At 38.8% G+C, this 17,010-nt stretch overlaps 1 protein-coding gene across 3 annotated transcripts in view; it reads right to left on the minus strand.

Annotated features, from left to right (window-relative positions):
* Positions 1-647: 647 nt before the first annotated feature.
* The window catches only part of rnf220b (ring finger protein 220b), a 31,597-nt gene continuing 15,234 nt past the window's right edge, over positions 648-17,010 (minus strand). For 2 of the 3 annotated variants that reach the window (XM_028444820.1, XM_028444819.1), the window contains 14 exons: positions 11,830-11,956; positions 10,962-11,004; positions 10,774-10,869; positions 9,991-10,033; positions 9,642-9,731; positions 7,481-7,524; positions 7,135-7,216; positions 6,019-6,115; positions 5,475-5,534; positions 5,306-5,364; positions 5,103-5,187; positions 4,236-4,344; positions 1,949-2,023; positions 648-1,033 (listed from right to left, as the gene is read on the minus strand). In XM_028444820.1, coding sequence (XP_028300621.1) covers positions 962-1,033; positions 1,949-2,023; positions 4,236-4,344; positions 5,103-5,187; positions 5,306-5,364; positions 5,475-5,534; positions 6,019-6,115; positions 7,135-7,216; positions 7,481-7,524; positions 9,642-9,731; positions 9,991-10,033; positions 10,774-10,869; positions 10,962-11,004; positions 11,830-11,956 — 1,082 coding nt within the window. In that variant the 3' untranslated portion in view covers positions 648-961. The remainder of the gene's footprint in view (positions 1,034-1,948; positions 2,024-4,235; positions 4,345-5,102; positions 5,188-5,305; positions 5,365-5,474; positions 5,535-6,018; positions 6,116-7,134; positions 7,217-7,480; positions 7,525-9,641; positions 9,732-9,990; positions 10,034-10,773; positions 10,870-10,961; positions 11,005-11,829; positions 11,957-17,010) is intronic. The other variant, XM_028444821.1, reaches the window with a different exon arrangement.

Consider the following 17,010-nt stretch of genomic DNA (forward strand, 5'->3'; position numbering starts at 1 on the left):
TGATTAAGTATCCATTATGTTCCTTTGTCAGAAGCTTCCTGCTTATCGGTAAAATCCTCTGATAAATAGACAAATGGCAAATAAAGAAATATGCTTCTGAGGTTAGACTCCTATCTTTATTAAGAAGGTAAATTGAGCCTCCAGTGTACAGCAGGTGTCTATTATTATATAATACCTAGGTAGAAGAAATACCATTCTGCTGTCTTTTCCTCTGTGAGCTTAGTGTAAAGGCTTAGAATAGCAGGATTTTGCGTCCTTCCACTTTACATGAGCTCCAGTGGGCTCTGTCAGCTTATCCTGCATCGACCCACTTCTTATAGAAGACAAGCAGACCACAAAAAGTCCTAAGAATGTCAACACGACTGCTTTCAAGGCCCAGAGCTAAAGCTAAAACATTTAGTGACACAGCATTTTTAGACACACATTTTATTGTATTAACAATAAAATTAGATTTGTTGTTCTTTTACAAAGAAATACACCCGGGACGAAGACCAGATGAGTCAGAATGTGATGAGGAGAAGGTAAATGGATCTAAACAAATGGTAAATGATCCAAACAAAGATAAACACTGTACAGTAAATCTAGTTAGTATCATGTACACACATTACTCTAAACATACATACATAAGCTATGTACATGTGCTGCTGCAAAAAAACATATTTGACTAGTCTCATAAAACACAAAATTGATGAAAAACGTGATTGATTTTATTCCAGGATTTTCTCTGCTTGTATTCAGTGCCTGAGCTCAACAGTGTCATCTGCTGCAGAAAAGTGGACATTTGTACAAGTCAGAGGTCGTCTGTGATACTGTTAAAACCGTCATGAAGCAATGACAAATCAGGGAAGCATAGAAGCAGTGAGCAAGAGGAGGAAAGTGAAGAGGTGACTGACAGACCAGCTGCCCACAAGTCCTCCCTTTGTTGTTTAAAAAATGTCCATATTATAGACGAGTGTTTGAGTCACAGGTAGACACGTCTCAGGTCTCCAGGTGAGGTGATGGTGTTGCACTGTGGACATAACTTTTTCGCTCCCTGAAGAAAACAAAACAAAAAAAAAGTTTTTACTCATTTTCACGTCCCTGTTTCTCTAAACCAGTGGTTCTCAACCTTTTCAGCCTGTGACCCCCATAAATAAAGGTGCCAGAGACTAGGGACCCCCACTGTACCTGAAGGTGGTTGAAATGATGGTCCATTGTTCTATGAATCTGTGATAACCACAATTATTTATTCATCTGAATAATGTCCACTGTTATCCAGGAAGTTTATTATTAGTGCCATAGTATATAGTCATCTTAAAGATGGAAATTCTTGTTTAAAACAGAAATAAAATGTGTTAGAAGTCACCAAAAATGGTGGAAAAGGTGGCGAAATGAGTTTTTAAAAACCACAAAGATTGGTTCAACATTGCAAATTAGAGTGGCCAAAAACAGACAGTAAAAGTGGTAAAGAAAAAGAGTTCAAAGAGTCAATATTGGAACAATTACTTTAAACTGGCAAATAATGGGCATGAAAAATTGCGAATGTTGTTAAATTGGCAAAAAATAAATAAATAAATGGAAAAAATGGTGGAAAGAGTTCAAAAGTGCCAAAAATGTCTTGAAAGTGGAAACAATGTGCGGAAAAGGCATTTAAATGATCAGAGAGAGCATTGAAATCTGATGAAGAAGTGGCAGAAATGGGAGTAATTTAGCAAAAAAAAAAAAAATGTATTGAAAGAAGCAAAAATATGATGAAAATAGGTTAAAATATGGAAAGTTTGGCATAGTTGCAGAAAAAATAAAAAATAAAATAAGAAAAAATGGGCTCAGATTGTTTACAAAAATATTCTGTTTCTTAAAGGTATCTGGCAACACCTCCCAGTGTCTCACGACCCCAAATAGGGTCCCAAGCCCAAGGTTGAGACCCCTGCACTAAATCGCAATAAATGTGTTTATCATTTTCTTTTACCAGAGTACGAAGCCAGCACTCCTCACAGTGGACATGCCAGCACTGGATGGAGGTGAGCGGTGTCGTGTAGGTATCCTGCCAACACACACACACACACACACACACACACACACACACACACACACACACACACAGAGGAGGTTTTACTTGTAATACTCAGAGCTGCCACTAGATGTCCATGTCAAACCTCAATGAGGAGCTCAGAAGATATTATTAGAGCTTATCATAAATAAAACACTTGCCAAGTATTTTTATTTTAATGAGGACTGAAAGGGTAACAGCTTTATTATTAACCAGGTTTATGCCCTCACCGTACAATAAAGGTAAATTAATTTAAAGTAAAATGTGTCATTCCAAGTGGTTGAAGTCCGACATCATGGTGTTGTAGTTTGATGGTTAAATATTAGTTTATATAGTAAGTATACAAGGTTGTAATAAAAATAACTTGAGCTTGTTAGCATTTATTAGAGAATACTACTTTCTGACCAGTGCTAATTTTGACAACACATTTTGATTTAGTTTTGCCTAAAATTAAACTTAGTTTTAGTCCAAATTTATTGATCAGGACTATTTCATTTACCACTAATCATCTTACTTCCTATTGGATCACTTACCAGCTTGTCCCGCCTTTCAAAAGTACAAAAGTAGCTGTTACTGGATACTTTCCGAAAACTAAACTTAGTTCTGATTGGTATTTTTTGTCCCATGTGAAAATCATAGTTTTGTTTTTATTCGTCAAAAATATCAATATATTTTGATATAGTTTTTATTCAACTGTTGTAGTGTCGTTATTGTCACTTAAAAAGATTAGACAAAAACTATAAAGAAAAACTTTATTCAACAAAAATTAACACTGGTCTTAACAATGACTTTTTAAAGTTCTTTTATATCAGATATTAAATAAACAAACTAAATGTTTTTATTACCACTAAACTGGAGTTTAAAAAATAGCAAATTCTTACAAAAACCCAAAACAATATTGGTGAATTGTCAAAGCGTTGATCCATATGTTGTGATCGATGCAATGATCCATAGACTAATTATAACAGCATCATAATAAGTTGATCTTTAGCTTTGCATGTCAATCAATCATCACACGAACAAACAATAAAGGTCAGATAACCCACTGAGATACAGTATATTTTACACTACCGGTCAAAAGTTTTAGAACACCACAGTTTTTCCATGTTTTTACTGAAAATGATTGAGTTTATTGTGTCATTACACTCTGAAATGAAAGCATAGAACAAATAAGTAATTTGAGTTGAAACAGAAATCATGAAATCCATGAACAATAATGTTCACCTGATGCTCATGAGGGTCTGGTACCACAGTGTGTTCCAACACTGCTTTTATGCAGACAGAGGGGGTTGGAAGTAATTAATAAAAGTTGGAACACGTGTCCTACCACCGTCTGAAACGTGTGTGTGTGTGTGTTATAGTAGGACTGTGTTTGTCTGTCTCTGCTGGACTAGTGTCCTGTTCATGTTGTGCTTTACATTTAGCCTTGAGTTGGTTTCCAGTCCCCCCAGTAATCATGTACACTATGTACAGGACAAGTAGGTATACAATATAAGTGAATACAATGAACACAAAAAGATAAACTTTAACTGTCCAACAATATTTAGCTCAAATATACAATTAAAACTGTTCAACAAACCTTTTTAAAATTACATATATAAACAGTCGGGCTGGGCAATATGAACCAAATCTCATATCTCAATATTTTTTCTCAAAATGTGATATATGGTATAAATCTCCATATTTTTAATTTGGATAATGTCTCACCAGAACTACAATTCTAGGTTAAATTTGCTGATGCAAAATGCCACACAGGCACATTTATTAACAAGCGGCTGCACAATATGAACCACTTTTGGCTTTTTTTTCCTAAATGGACAGCACATATGAGTGAGTTCTGTAGTGCGGCTTGTTTAGGGGAATGTCTGGGTTAGGACGCACTCAGCATTCCATCTAACTGTGCTTTTCTTGCTGTTCTGAGAAGTAGCAAAAGCAGTGACTCCTAAAACAAGTATTTTAATACAAAATAAGCTATAAAAAAATCTATATCGATATAGACAATATTGTAATTTTCTATATTGTCAAAATAGAAAACTCAATATATCTTGAATCTCAATTAATTGCCCAGCTCTACTAAATAGTTTTTTTTTCTTTTTTCAGAAGAATAAAACCAATAATGGAAATGTATTGCCTAGAATCAAAGTCCCTGTTGTGTCATTTGTCCATGTCTCTGCTCCATTGATTTACATTGTCCTCATATACTCACCATGCAGATGAGGCATTTAAATCTGTCTCCTTTAGACAGCTGTCTCTCCAGGTCTCGTATTCGAGCTTTAAGAGCGTCCAGCGTTGTCAGCGTGGAATCCTCTGAGAGCCTAACACACACACACACACACACACACACGTTAGGCAGACACTGGAGAGTCATTTATAAATCGAAGACAGATTAAATTATTCGCTGGCCAACATGGACACCGAGCATGAAATTAGCAGCAATCACATCTCTGGCGTTCGCTGTCTCATTTATCACAAGCAGAAGGGGGGGGGGGGCAAGGGATGGGGGGGTGTAAGTGGAGTGAGGTCTCATGGTCCTCACAGAGTAGGACATACACACGTTGGCCACACACAAACATACTGTACAGTGTTAAGTGTGATGAAACGTGTGTAGATGTTCACAATGGCTACTATGAGCTTGACTGATGATCTCATCATATGATGTTGTAGAAAATGCTGATATAGAAACAGAGGGAAGAATGTCTGGACTAAACCCACACACATAAAGTCAGAACCATGGTTACACTTTGCACATGAACCAACAACCTTTAGGCTGTGGGGCAGCGTGGTTGTTACGCAGAGTTCCTTTGAGTATCCAGATCTTGATTGTGCAGGAAAAACACCAACCAGATGGTTCTCGGTTAATAACATCTGTTAAATAATGGACAGCTTCACATTATACTATTGAACCTTTTTACCGGCTCTGCTCGCTCACCTGATGAGAGCTCTGAGTACATTTTGGAAATTAATGAGACACCAACAGGAAGCATTACTGGGAATATGTGAAGCACCTGACAGCACATCACTCAGCATGTACACACACACACACACACACACACACACACACACACACACTTACGTTTCTATCTCAGTATTTCTGGAGGTTTGAAGCAGACCAGTGTTGCTGCCGTCCTTTTTCTCTCCACTGCTTGTACATGGACCTCCTGTGTGGATTAACACACCATAATACATTTCTATAATCTCCCCCTTTCTGAAGTACTGTAACTACTAATAATTTTGTGCTTTATATATATTTATTAAACCTATCAATTGAGAGCTCACCATCATTTGACCATTTGGACAAATCAAGGCCACCTCTAGAGTCAGGAAGGATGCTGCTACTGCATAAACACAACAAAGCAAAAAATACCGGTAACTCGAGACAAAATGGGAGAACTATAGACAATTTTTTTTTTTTTTTTAAAGATAAACATTTGGAGGAAACACATACTTCACTTTTGCTTCTTTGGAGTTTTCTCCTGAGCAGGGAATGATGTCAGTCTCTGTGTATCTGCACAGTCAGGTCAAGAAGAACTCTGGGAACCCAACATGGTCAGCTAAACTTTGTAATAATCATTACTTATTTATTATTATTAGTAGTAGTATCTGCCTTTAACTTATATTTTTGTCACGTATGTTACATTTTGTTGTATTCTTCATCTCAATAATTGAAGATGTGATGCAGTGTTATTCTATCTTTGCTTTCCTCAATTGTATTTACAACATGATTCATTAATTTATCAGAAATGTTGTTGAATTGCCTAAAATGTTAACTATTTCATAATAAATGTAGTTATTCTTCCAAATTAACTTAACGTTTCAATATGTGTCAGTATTACGCTGTATGATAAAAGATTAGCCAATTAATTGTTTGAGTTGTTGATAATTGTTCTAAGTTTCTAATGTTATACTTAATTCTTGAAGCTTCACTGAATGTTGAATGCATGAGTAAAATCTTGTTTTGTTTTCACGTGTGTGTTAAATATAAAGGATACTGCGCTCTGCCATATTCCAGAGTATCATCTCCGTCTACGTCCAGGTCTGCGTCACTGTCTCTGCCTTCCTTAGAGAGCGTGTTAACCATCATCACACCTGATGAGACAGGTTATATGGACACTTGTTGACATCAATGACATTTACGTTTTTATGTCATCACAGTCTTCATTAATGAAGTGTATTCATGTTTTCATAAAAACTAAAATCTTAAGATAAGAACAATTAAAAATTAAACAAAATGTAAGAATAAAAACAAGATTTTAGGAAGAGGAAGGAGAGAATAAAATAAAATAAAAACCAAACAAGAACTTATATATATATATATATATACAATAAAATTAAAATGGCCAAATTCAAGTAAAAAGTTAATCAATGTTTTCTGACAAAAAGCATGAAGACAGTTAAATTGGAGAGAACAGTGCATTTAAGAAAAAAGAAAATGCATACAGTACATAATTACCTAATATGTAAATACCTAAAACATAAAACTTAGACCAAACTGTAATCACCAACTGTTACAAGTGTAAATAGACAGCAGTCTAGCATTAAAAAATAACATCAATCTCAAGATCTTTTCCTCTTGGTGCTGAAAACAGGAACTATGAGTTGAGGATGTCAAAGCAGGTGGATTGTATTAAAAACAGAAACAGGCTGATCGCTGCTCATAGTCACTGGATTCTTTGATCAGATGTGACTCGACTTTAACAGACAGACAGTCAGGAGACAGATGTCAAAGGATCTCAGCTTTTTGTTTCCTAATGAATAAGATCTTTTACACCTGATGAACAGCTTTTATTTGTAGTCAATGTGTTTTTGAATGGATGGATGGATGGATGAATGGATGGATGGGTAGATGGATGGATGAACCATAATGCTAAAAGGACGTCGGTGGATGATCATGCAACAGGTTTGCAGGTCAGTTTCCAGTGAGAGAAATCGTTACCTCAATGTGAACCTTAAGGCATCCTGATCTGTAGTAATCTGGACTGAAAAGTTCAGTGGTTTTTCAACTGCCACTCGCTCTCATTTTTCACCCTCCACTGAATAACTTCATACTCATTGTACTCATCATACATTGGTGGAACACACACACACACACACGCACTGATGCTTACTCTTAAATCCTAATGACGCCATCTGCATCCTTCTCCTCTCGTTCCAATCATCCTCCAGAGGCACCGAATCTGTTGAACCGTCCTAACATATAAAAACACGCACACACACACACACACACACACACACACACACACACACACACAATATACACATGAAACACACAATGTAAATGTCCACATGCCCTCCTTTAGCCCGGCCTGTATATTTTCCCCCTGCATTTTCATTCATCCTGATGCTATGTGAAACTATCCAGTCAACAATATGTAAAGGTTTTGGATCACCTGTGCTCTGGATGTTCATCCATGATTACAACAGAAAAAGATACTTTTATCTGAATTTGTTTACCTGTCTGTCTTCCGGTTTCCGTCTTTTCAGCTTCCCGATCCTGACTGAAAACAGATCATAGACACACAGAAGGAGAGAAAGTGTGTTTCATGAACTTGATAAAAGAGGTCTGAGGTGGGGAGCTTGTTTATTTTATTCTTTCATTCAAAAACGCAGTGAGAGTTTCACTGATGTACTGTATGATTTAGAACCTTCAATCACAGCTCATATAAATGTTTTATTCAGGGAATCTGGTGCAATTCCTATGTCTTCTAAAATTTTTCTGTCAGTAAGATGGTGTGCCACAATAATTATTGTAAGCTGTGAGCCTATGATGGGATGATAACAATAAAGTTGTTTTTTTTTTAAAGTTTTACAATTGTTTATAATGACAAATGGACCACTTGAAGGGTTTAAAAAGAGTTATGAGCTGAGGTATGAACTCACAATCTACAACACTAAGAATTGTCCTCCATCTCAATATCACTGAGGAGATGGAAATGTCACCTGTGTAGCTTCTCAAATTGACTAAGACAGCCACTTGTGTGCAAGACAGCAGCTGTTAGTGTTTAAAAGCTGATTTCAGCTGTCAAAAATTCTGTTATTTACACAAAAATCTGAAAATACACAAATTGCAACTATACAACATGGGGATGTTGGTAATTTGTTTTAAACAATAATTTACTGGCTCCATAAGTGAAAAACGGATGTTTAAAAATGTCATTTTTGCATTGACTCCAATTGTTAGCAGAACAATATTCAGAATTCTGTAAAAATGTCGTAATAATAATACATAATAGTATTATTATTCAGGTTTCTTTAGACAGGGCAACACGGGCAGGTACAGGGTTGGAGTTTGACAACCCAGTTTTACACTCTAAAACTTTGAAAAAGAACTTATTCACCTGTTCTTGACAGATGCACAAAAATGTACAAGCCAGCCACATTTGCATACACTACCTACACACTCACATCAGGTGGATGTGGGATCCTCGTACACAGATAGAGGAGGATTTTATTTTCTTAAGTCCAAAACACTGCATCCATCCACATACTGTCATTTCACTGTCCTCCCCCGCTCTCCACGCTGAGGGTATAAAAGTTAACATGGCAGAACACAAACTGCACCTCCCCTCTGAATCTGACCTGACTGACTGCAGATTGCACACAGGAACATTAAGTTTTAGGGCCCTCTAATTCCCATTGGATGACAGTGGCCCCTGAAAGTGCTTGGAGTGCCGGTGGCCGTGACCCGAGCGTCGCCATCCCAGCGTACATAATGAGGGTTAAAGAGATGGTCAAAGATGAGAAAGAGCTCATCAGACAGAGAGGGAGCGAGAGAGAGGTTGATTAATCAACAGAGGGGCCGCTCATCCTACTCCTCCTTCCTGACGTGTATTTAGAAGCTCATTATGCTGTCCTGTTATGAAGCCCAATAAAGCCTAACAGACCTCGACAGCGCTGGCAGTTTGAAGAGTCAGCTAAGAGCTGGAGAAACTCGCTGGAAATAATGACTGTAGCAGAAAATTGGAGAGTGCGACAAATCATTGTGAGCAAACACATCAACTGATCAGTTTGTATTTGATTAACAGGTGCAGTTTGTAAAAATGTATGAATTAATGGCTTTAACTGTGATCTGTGGTGATGATTTTCAGGGCATTTATTTATATTTATGGCCCCGGGTTATTAAATCTTTTCTGTCTAACTCTGCTCTTTCTCACTGACACTAAAGCTCAGGCTTCTCTCCATCTTCTACACCCAGTTTAGTCAGAGCACAAGACACGATGCATCTGTGAAGGGTCATCGTCGATCACCTGCGCATTCACTCCCAGAGACTCACGTCATTCTATATTTAACATGTTTTGCACCATGAAAGAAAGCCAAAGTGTAAGAATGACATCCACACATCTTTAATATGAACATAAAAACTCTACAGAAATGATTATTGTCTCAATTCTACACAAAGTAGTCACATCATCAGTCAAATTAGACCATTCAATGGACCAGATGGCCCACCGCAGTTAAGAAAATGATATTCATTATTTATAATCAATATAAATTTCAATTAGTAACATTAGTTCTATCCAACACATTTCAAACAGTCCCACTCTCCTGTCAAAATAATAAAACCTGCTGCGGTTTAGTCTCATTGTGGGAGAATTGACTCCTCTGAGTTTCTTACCAGTTTGTTTGCAGTCTAGGTGAGCTCCAGCGCTGTGGGGGCGTATTGGGCCAGATTTGACGTAGCACCTGCACCAGCAGAGGTCATCGACTGTTAACATATCAGAGGTCAAAGTTGAAAGGTTAATAGCTCCTCTGCTCGTGTGGGCGCTAGGCCGGTGGAGGGAAAGACATCTGAACCAATGGGGTGGGATTATTTTGAAGGTAAAATATCACAGCGGCAGCGCGTCTTACTGGGCAAAACGTTCACAGAAATGACCAATTTTAGACTGGTCTAAAGTATAGTTTGGTGGGGAAACGGACTCGACAGATTAAAACATTTAGGGACACAAAGCAGATGTGGAACGTACCATTTAGTCTTGTATGTCTGTTGGCACGCACTCGGAGAAAAGTCTGCAAGGAACAAGAAAAAATTTTAATTTCTTTTTAACTCAGGGCACAACAAGGATGTTACTCAAAATGTCTTTTCTTTTTTACATTGAGAAGGCCTTTATATATCATGTTTCCTTGTTTCAGTTTGTCTTCATAGCTAATGCCTTATAGCCTGTCCTCTTCCTGTCTAACGCTTGCTCACAAATATTAAACCTCTGGGACTTCATTTTGAAAAGGTGAAGCGAGATTTGGGACAGACACTAATGCCGTTGTCAGTGTGTATAATGTATGCAGAAAGCTCGCCATTTTCATGTACATTAATTCTATATTTCCTGTATGGATTCTACAAATCTCAGAAACATGTGACTGGTCACCCAAGAATTGATCACTATGGATATAAGAGAGACACATATTATCTACATAAACCAAACCAGAACAAACAACACCGAAACATTACTCAGAGTCAATTACATGTGCATGAATTTTTGTTGTTGTTGAAAAAACACTAATTGTATCTATAGCTTGTTCACTTTAGTTAGGCAGTTGGATCAAAGCTTTGCTAGTGTTTATTTTAGTTTTTACGCACTAAAAAACTTGTTTATGTTGTGTTGTCCTAATTATAGTAGAACCTGGGGCTAAATCTAATTTGCTATCGTTGACGGTCTGCGGTTTTCAAAACTGTTTCGAACTTCAATGTCGATGAGTTAAAAACTGAAACAATGAGACATTGCCTAAAATAACTCATTGTTTCTTCATCCCACCTGGTATCGGTCAGAGTTATGAGCTTCTTCAGAAAGTCGAGGAGGAGAGGTTGGTGAGCCGCCTTCACGCTTGATATGCAGAGAAAATGACAAGGACTGGACAGAAAGTGGTAAAAAATAAACAGCGTTAATGAAAAGGTGTTGTCTATTATCAGTAATAGTATAACGCCACCAAATATAATCCATACCTTTGGCGTCTTTAAAAGGTGGTCAATCTGCAGTGATGTCGTGCTAAATGTAAAAAGACAAAACCAAGGCAAATCTGCTCAACAACTGCACATAAGCTCATATTTCATCTTTACTGATTTCCTGTAAAACGCAAACATACGGTAGGTGACCTGTATTTAAAGACCGTCTCAGATCTCAGAAATAACCACAGCTTTTATCTGCCCTGGATTTGTATCTATCTGTAAATATTAATATCTCTCTCTCTCTCTCTCTCTCTCACACACACACACACACACACACACACACACACACTGTCCCCGTGGGCTAAGTTCAATTTGAAACCATTACTGTCCACGGAGCGGTCGTTAAGCAGATTTGGAGTGTAATGTCTTTATTGGAAGAATCATTCTTCTAGTTTAAGTAGCAGGTATATTGTGTGTGTGTGTGTGTGTGTGTGTGTGTGTGAGTAGAAAGCAGAATGCAGCCATTAGCGAGACATTTTCCGCCTGCTGTATGAATTGTTGCCTAAAGGCTTGAGGCGGTAATATGAAATATGTTGGAAACAATGAGGCAGCTTGTAAACACTGTGCACAGGTGACACAGAAGACAGGAGACATCATCACTGAAAGATCTGAGACCCCCAGAAATACAGACCCTCTCTACATTAGCTATGACATGACTCCTCAACAGACTATCAGCTCTGTGGTAGAAATGTAGTAAGAATAAAATCAGGAGTTATCCTAGAATTTAGTGACATAGGACGAAGATGTGATCCTTAAAATAAATAGTTGGCAAATTATGTAAAATGAAATTTAAGTGACATTAAGTAACATTTTTACACTCTAATGTGTGAAGAAATACAATCAGAGAACTGAGGGAGTTTCACACCTGATTTGTATCTGAGCGAGTTTTTTCAGCTCCTGATCCATGTGTTCCTGCAGCTCTCCTGGTCGTAGGATGGCCTGACAGACTGGACACACTGGTTCCTGTGAGTCATATAGACTTTTCACTTTGTCTATACAGAAATAGAAGAAAAAAACACATGCAAAAATACATCAGATTTTTTTCAAAAGGTCTGTGTGCCAAAACATTTCCAAAGAGATCTTTGAGGAAAAATGATTTACTGGGATTCCTGCAATTTTTTTTTAAATTACATCAGCATTTAGTATAATTAAAATCATTGCTCAAACCTTTGATAGCGCTTACAAAAAAAAAAAAAGATACTCATCTAGTTACACCAAACAGATGCTAATGATCACACATGTATGTGGAATCGCAGTCATTAAACCAAACAGAAACAGCTGTGTAGGAAGCTTCACACTGCTGAGTTTCACACAAACTGTGCCACCAACGGAAGGTTATAGATGTGGAGAGGACAGTTTGATGGCAAAATGTCATAAAGCCTTTCCAGACTGAATATAGCAACAAGATACAAAGTAGTTACCCTGCATCAGCAAGATCTTTCCCAGGCAAAGGCTTCCCCTGTAGGGAGTTACACGAGGAGACAGAATGGCTTGAAGAAGCCTTCATCTGCTCAGATGTGTTGGGAATTCTTCAAAAACTGTGTGCAAGTGTAACGAGCTGAATTTTAGGTATGCGCATGTGTATACAATACACTAAACAATATCTCGTATTAATAAATGATCTTTCCAATTCACAGGACAGTGTTTGTCCTGAAAATGTGTTCTTTAAAAAAGGAGTGGGAATAAATGAAAACAGTGTAAATCATTTCTTTGCCTAATGTTAGTAAACCCAGGACGTATCTTAGCACAGTTTTTGTTTGTGTAGATACTTCCTCCAAATACACACACATATGCACACACGCTCACACTCCACTGTGGCCTCCTGGCGTCAGTGTGCTGACATCATAGGCTGTCAATAGGAACATTACCCAGGAGGGCCACTCGGCCCATTGGGCCCCACTGATGGATTACAGCCATAAGCAGCCAGCTGGGAGCCTGAGGAGCTTTACTATATCAAGATTTTACCTAGTAGATGAGGTGATTTACTCCTGAAATCCATCCATCATTAAGAGAGGGCTAGTAGGCATGATGTCCCATTATCAGAGTCAAACAAATTCAAGGCTTTATGCCATCACAAATGTTTTTTAATTGAGAAGATACCAAAGTGTATTTGTCAGGTCTTCAAACAGCTATAGACTGAACTTACCTTTACATTCATTACTATATTTTGTTCAACACTTGACTAACACTGTTCCAAAACTAAAAACAACCAGAGACAAGAAGGCAGGTTAAAGCAGTGCAGCCCCCTGGTATTGCTATGAGACCTTATAATGAGGAACCAAATAGAACACAATGAACACTAAATAAAACATGGGGTGGAAAATAGAAAGCAGGGTCAGGTGTCCTTGAAAGAATGACAGCTCTCCAGATCTAAGCCTACCCTCTACGCCAACACTTGCCTTTTTTTGCATCCCCCTGTGGAAAACTAAATGACTTTTCCCGACACGCATTGAGCGTTCCCGAGTGTTCTGCGCCCTGCTGCCTGAAACATGCAGGCATCAGTAAACAATGAAATCTGTGGGCTGAAATTGAATTTATAACCACATTACCTGCACAGATACCGTCTCTGAATGGCGCCGCGATAAGAGCAATGGGATTTGATTTTCAGGTGTTTTATTGGTCCCCTTTTTGGAAAAGCCCATTCCGCTCCCCCTCTACACCTTTGCTCCAAACACATCAGATCTGTCTGTGTGCCAATAGATTTAAATTTGTAATCTCTGTCTTTGTACTTATGCTGCTTGATGATTGACGTACAATCTTGTAAGTGACAGTTGTTGGTTCATGAGCACCTATTTACACCCCCACCCCTCTCCTGTACCCCTACCATGTCAGTGTTAGTCAGCCTCAGCCCCTCTTCAGCCTGGGGGGTCCAAGAAGCACAACAGGGGCTATAAAACCTGCCTGTGGGCTTGTTAACGTTCTCTCACTACGGCAACTGGCTCAGGCCGATTGGCCTCCTCGTGCTGGGCTGTGATAACTGAGACTGGACCAACTCCAACAGGATTCACCGTCTCTGTGTCTCTCTGTGTTTGTGTCCCATCTTAGAACCTTCTTTCCTGACTGTCTAGTCTTTGTCCAGTTGACATTTTCACCTCAAACTGAGACAACCCACATGAGAAGATGCTTCATTGGCTGGATTATTTTGTCTGTTCTGTGAAAGTAAACAACTACATTTGGAAAGATACATATTGGCATGCCTTGTTGTCCCTGATTTTCATGTTTTATTAAAATGCTTCTACAACAATTCTCTTTAGACAATCCATCTCTAACTGTAAAGTATTTTAAAGTGAGGTAACAATGTTTCAAACTAAAATACACAAATACAATCCAATGTTTAAGAGGATGATTGAATTGAAGTATGATTGATAGTCAGAGCCAATTTCTGTTGTTCTGCATCACCGTAAACTGGAACTGTCCTTTGTTTCAGGCTCATAACCCAAAGAGAGAGATCAAAATCCTGCTGACAAATCCTGAAAAAACATAAAAGTTCCCCCCCACGGCCTGGATAATGGCCAATGCCAGCGCCCATATGACGGCTGCCAGTTTTGCTGATGCCGACGAAGCGAAGATGCCTAACATGACCTTTAGTGAATGCCACATCACATCAGGCCTGGATGTCACCCACTGACATTATGCTGGGGCATGAAAAGGCTGTTCTACAGGGAGGACATGCTGACAAACGTCCCCCCGGTGACAAACCTGTAGATGTGTTGTAATTCTGATTGACATGACAGCGTTTGGATGGCTTTGAATGGCAGGGGACATACCAACTAGTATCCAGGGGAGGACGTGGAGCTTATTTCGCTTGACTGGTTCTGTTTCTTTTTTCACCGGCGATAAAATGCTGAGACAACTCACTCCAAATGGCATCATTATACCAACCATCAAACAATTCTCTAAGCACATCAGAAATCCCTCTATAAAGTCATAACAAGCAAAGACTCTATATAACCAGTAGGCATACAGATCAGTGGGGGGAGTGAGGTTACCGCTTGGCAGCGCTGCAGTGGTGGGTTGTGTGGGCAGGTCCTTGGCACACTTTCAGAGGAGATGAAGGGCTATAAAATCTATTGGCTCCTGCCACACCTGTACCCCACCCTGTCCTGCGGCCTGCTTCCTATTTAAAAGCATCACATGCAGGATATTAGTCAGGGTTTTCTGCCGTCTGTGAGGTAGAAGCTAACCTCTGAAGCAGAGGGGGAGAAGGGAAAGTATGCAGGCCGCCATTTGTTTTTTATTGGGGAAATAATGGCCTATTGAGAGGTTGGGTATTTAATGAGCAACATAATAGGCCCTGTAGTAACACATCTGCTATGAGCAGAGTCATTTCCTCAGCTTTCAAAGCGTAACTGCTCTAGCCTTTGATACAGTGAGTCTCGTTTCCTTTGACTCAGAACTTTGTGATATCTGCTTTTTATCAATTACTGAATTGTTACACCAATTATATAAAAGACTTCTGCACTCCTTCAGTGACTGATGAATGCGCGTGTCCTGTGCTGGGTCGTCCTCAAGTCTTACTGGATTCATTCTACTGCCAGGATTCTTCAAAATGTCCCGCTGACTTCACAATCAATTGTGTTTAATGTATTAAAGACACTCACCACAACCACCCCAACCTTTGGCCTCTGCTCAAATCAATGTTTCATTAGACCACTAATGATCATTCATTGACTAATAAGATCTGTATCAACCTCTTGTGGAACATTGATTGGCCTTTGGCCTTTGTAGTGCTTTGTGCGTTACGTGAACAACAGAAGACACTGGCTGTAAGTCTCAGAGAGTCGGATGATGAAAAAGCTCCTGGTGGGAAGGGACAAGAATCCTAAACTCCAAATAGACTCATTCTGAAGCACCTCAGGCCAAAGCTCTTTTCGTCTGCCCAACAGATCAATGGACATAACCTCTCTGACCATAGGTCAATCTGCACACAATCTCTGAATATCTCTGCCTCGGCCTCTTGTTCTTCCTCTCTGTCATCTTCTCCATTAGTCACTACAATTGTTCCATCAGGGCCAGGCGTGGCTCAGCATGCACACGTCCAATCATGTCGTTGATGGAGAGAGGACTGGCAGATCTGAGACTGTGCTTCTATGGCCATATTTCCCCTCTCAGGACCTCAGGGCAAAGATCGAACCCTGCCTCTGCTCCGTTCCAACCAATCAATCTGCCCCTCATTAAGATGCATAGCTCAATGATCTTTGATTGTGACTTCTTGATTGGAGGGAGTAAGTGGAAGTCAGAGGGAAAGTTGGGACTGTCCTTGGGTATTTATTTACACAGACATGAGGCTTCAACCCACCTAATGGCCAAGAACTGCACATTTATTGAAAAACCTTGGTTTAGTATTAATCAATTTCCTGTGATCATTTCATCTATAAAAGATTCTTCTAAAATTGCATATCTTAAAACTTGGAGTTCACCGTTTTTTTTATTTTAAAAGATCTCAAACCTTACAAAGCCAACTCTACTGACATCTATTTAATGACTGCCTGTACTATGATCAAATCAATAATTCACTGACTCTGGACACACAATGAACAGAAATTTTAAAACTGTAGCCTACACTACATAACGTAATGCAAAATTTACATGCGTTAAGCTTTGAATAATAATATAAGTATGTAAAACATCACTTGTATGTATAAGAAATGCAATTGCACAGTTTTTTTCTTGTCCTCTTTCGTGGTACAGGGTGAAGTAAAAGTGGTTTCTCAGCATTCTTTGTTTGTATTTGTGCATGTGTTGAACTGAGAGACTGACAGAGATGTCAAGACAGGAGGCTAATAAACGGGTCCCTCATTAGCGGGAAATTATATTGTCTTCAAAATTACAGATCACTTTTCCCCAGTCAATGGATTAATACACATTAATAATACATGTCTGTTTGTGTGAGTGTACGTGTGTCTGTGTGCCTTTTTTTTGCTTTCTTATTATTCATGCGTCTCCTCATCAGTTCTCTCTCATTTTCATTTCCTCTCTCGCTTGTTCACTCAATTAGTGGTTAATAAGGAGAAAATGAGGGGATCGCTCTGCTGCTTTCAACTAC

Source organism: Gouania willdenowi, chromosome 4 (genome assembly GCF_900634775.1).
Source record: "Gouania willdenowi chromosome 4, fGouWil2.1, whole genome shotgun sequence".
Lineage (NCBI taxonomy): Eukaryota > Metazoa > Chordata > Actinopteri > Blenniiformes > Gobiesocidae > Gouania > Gouania willdenowi.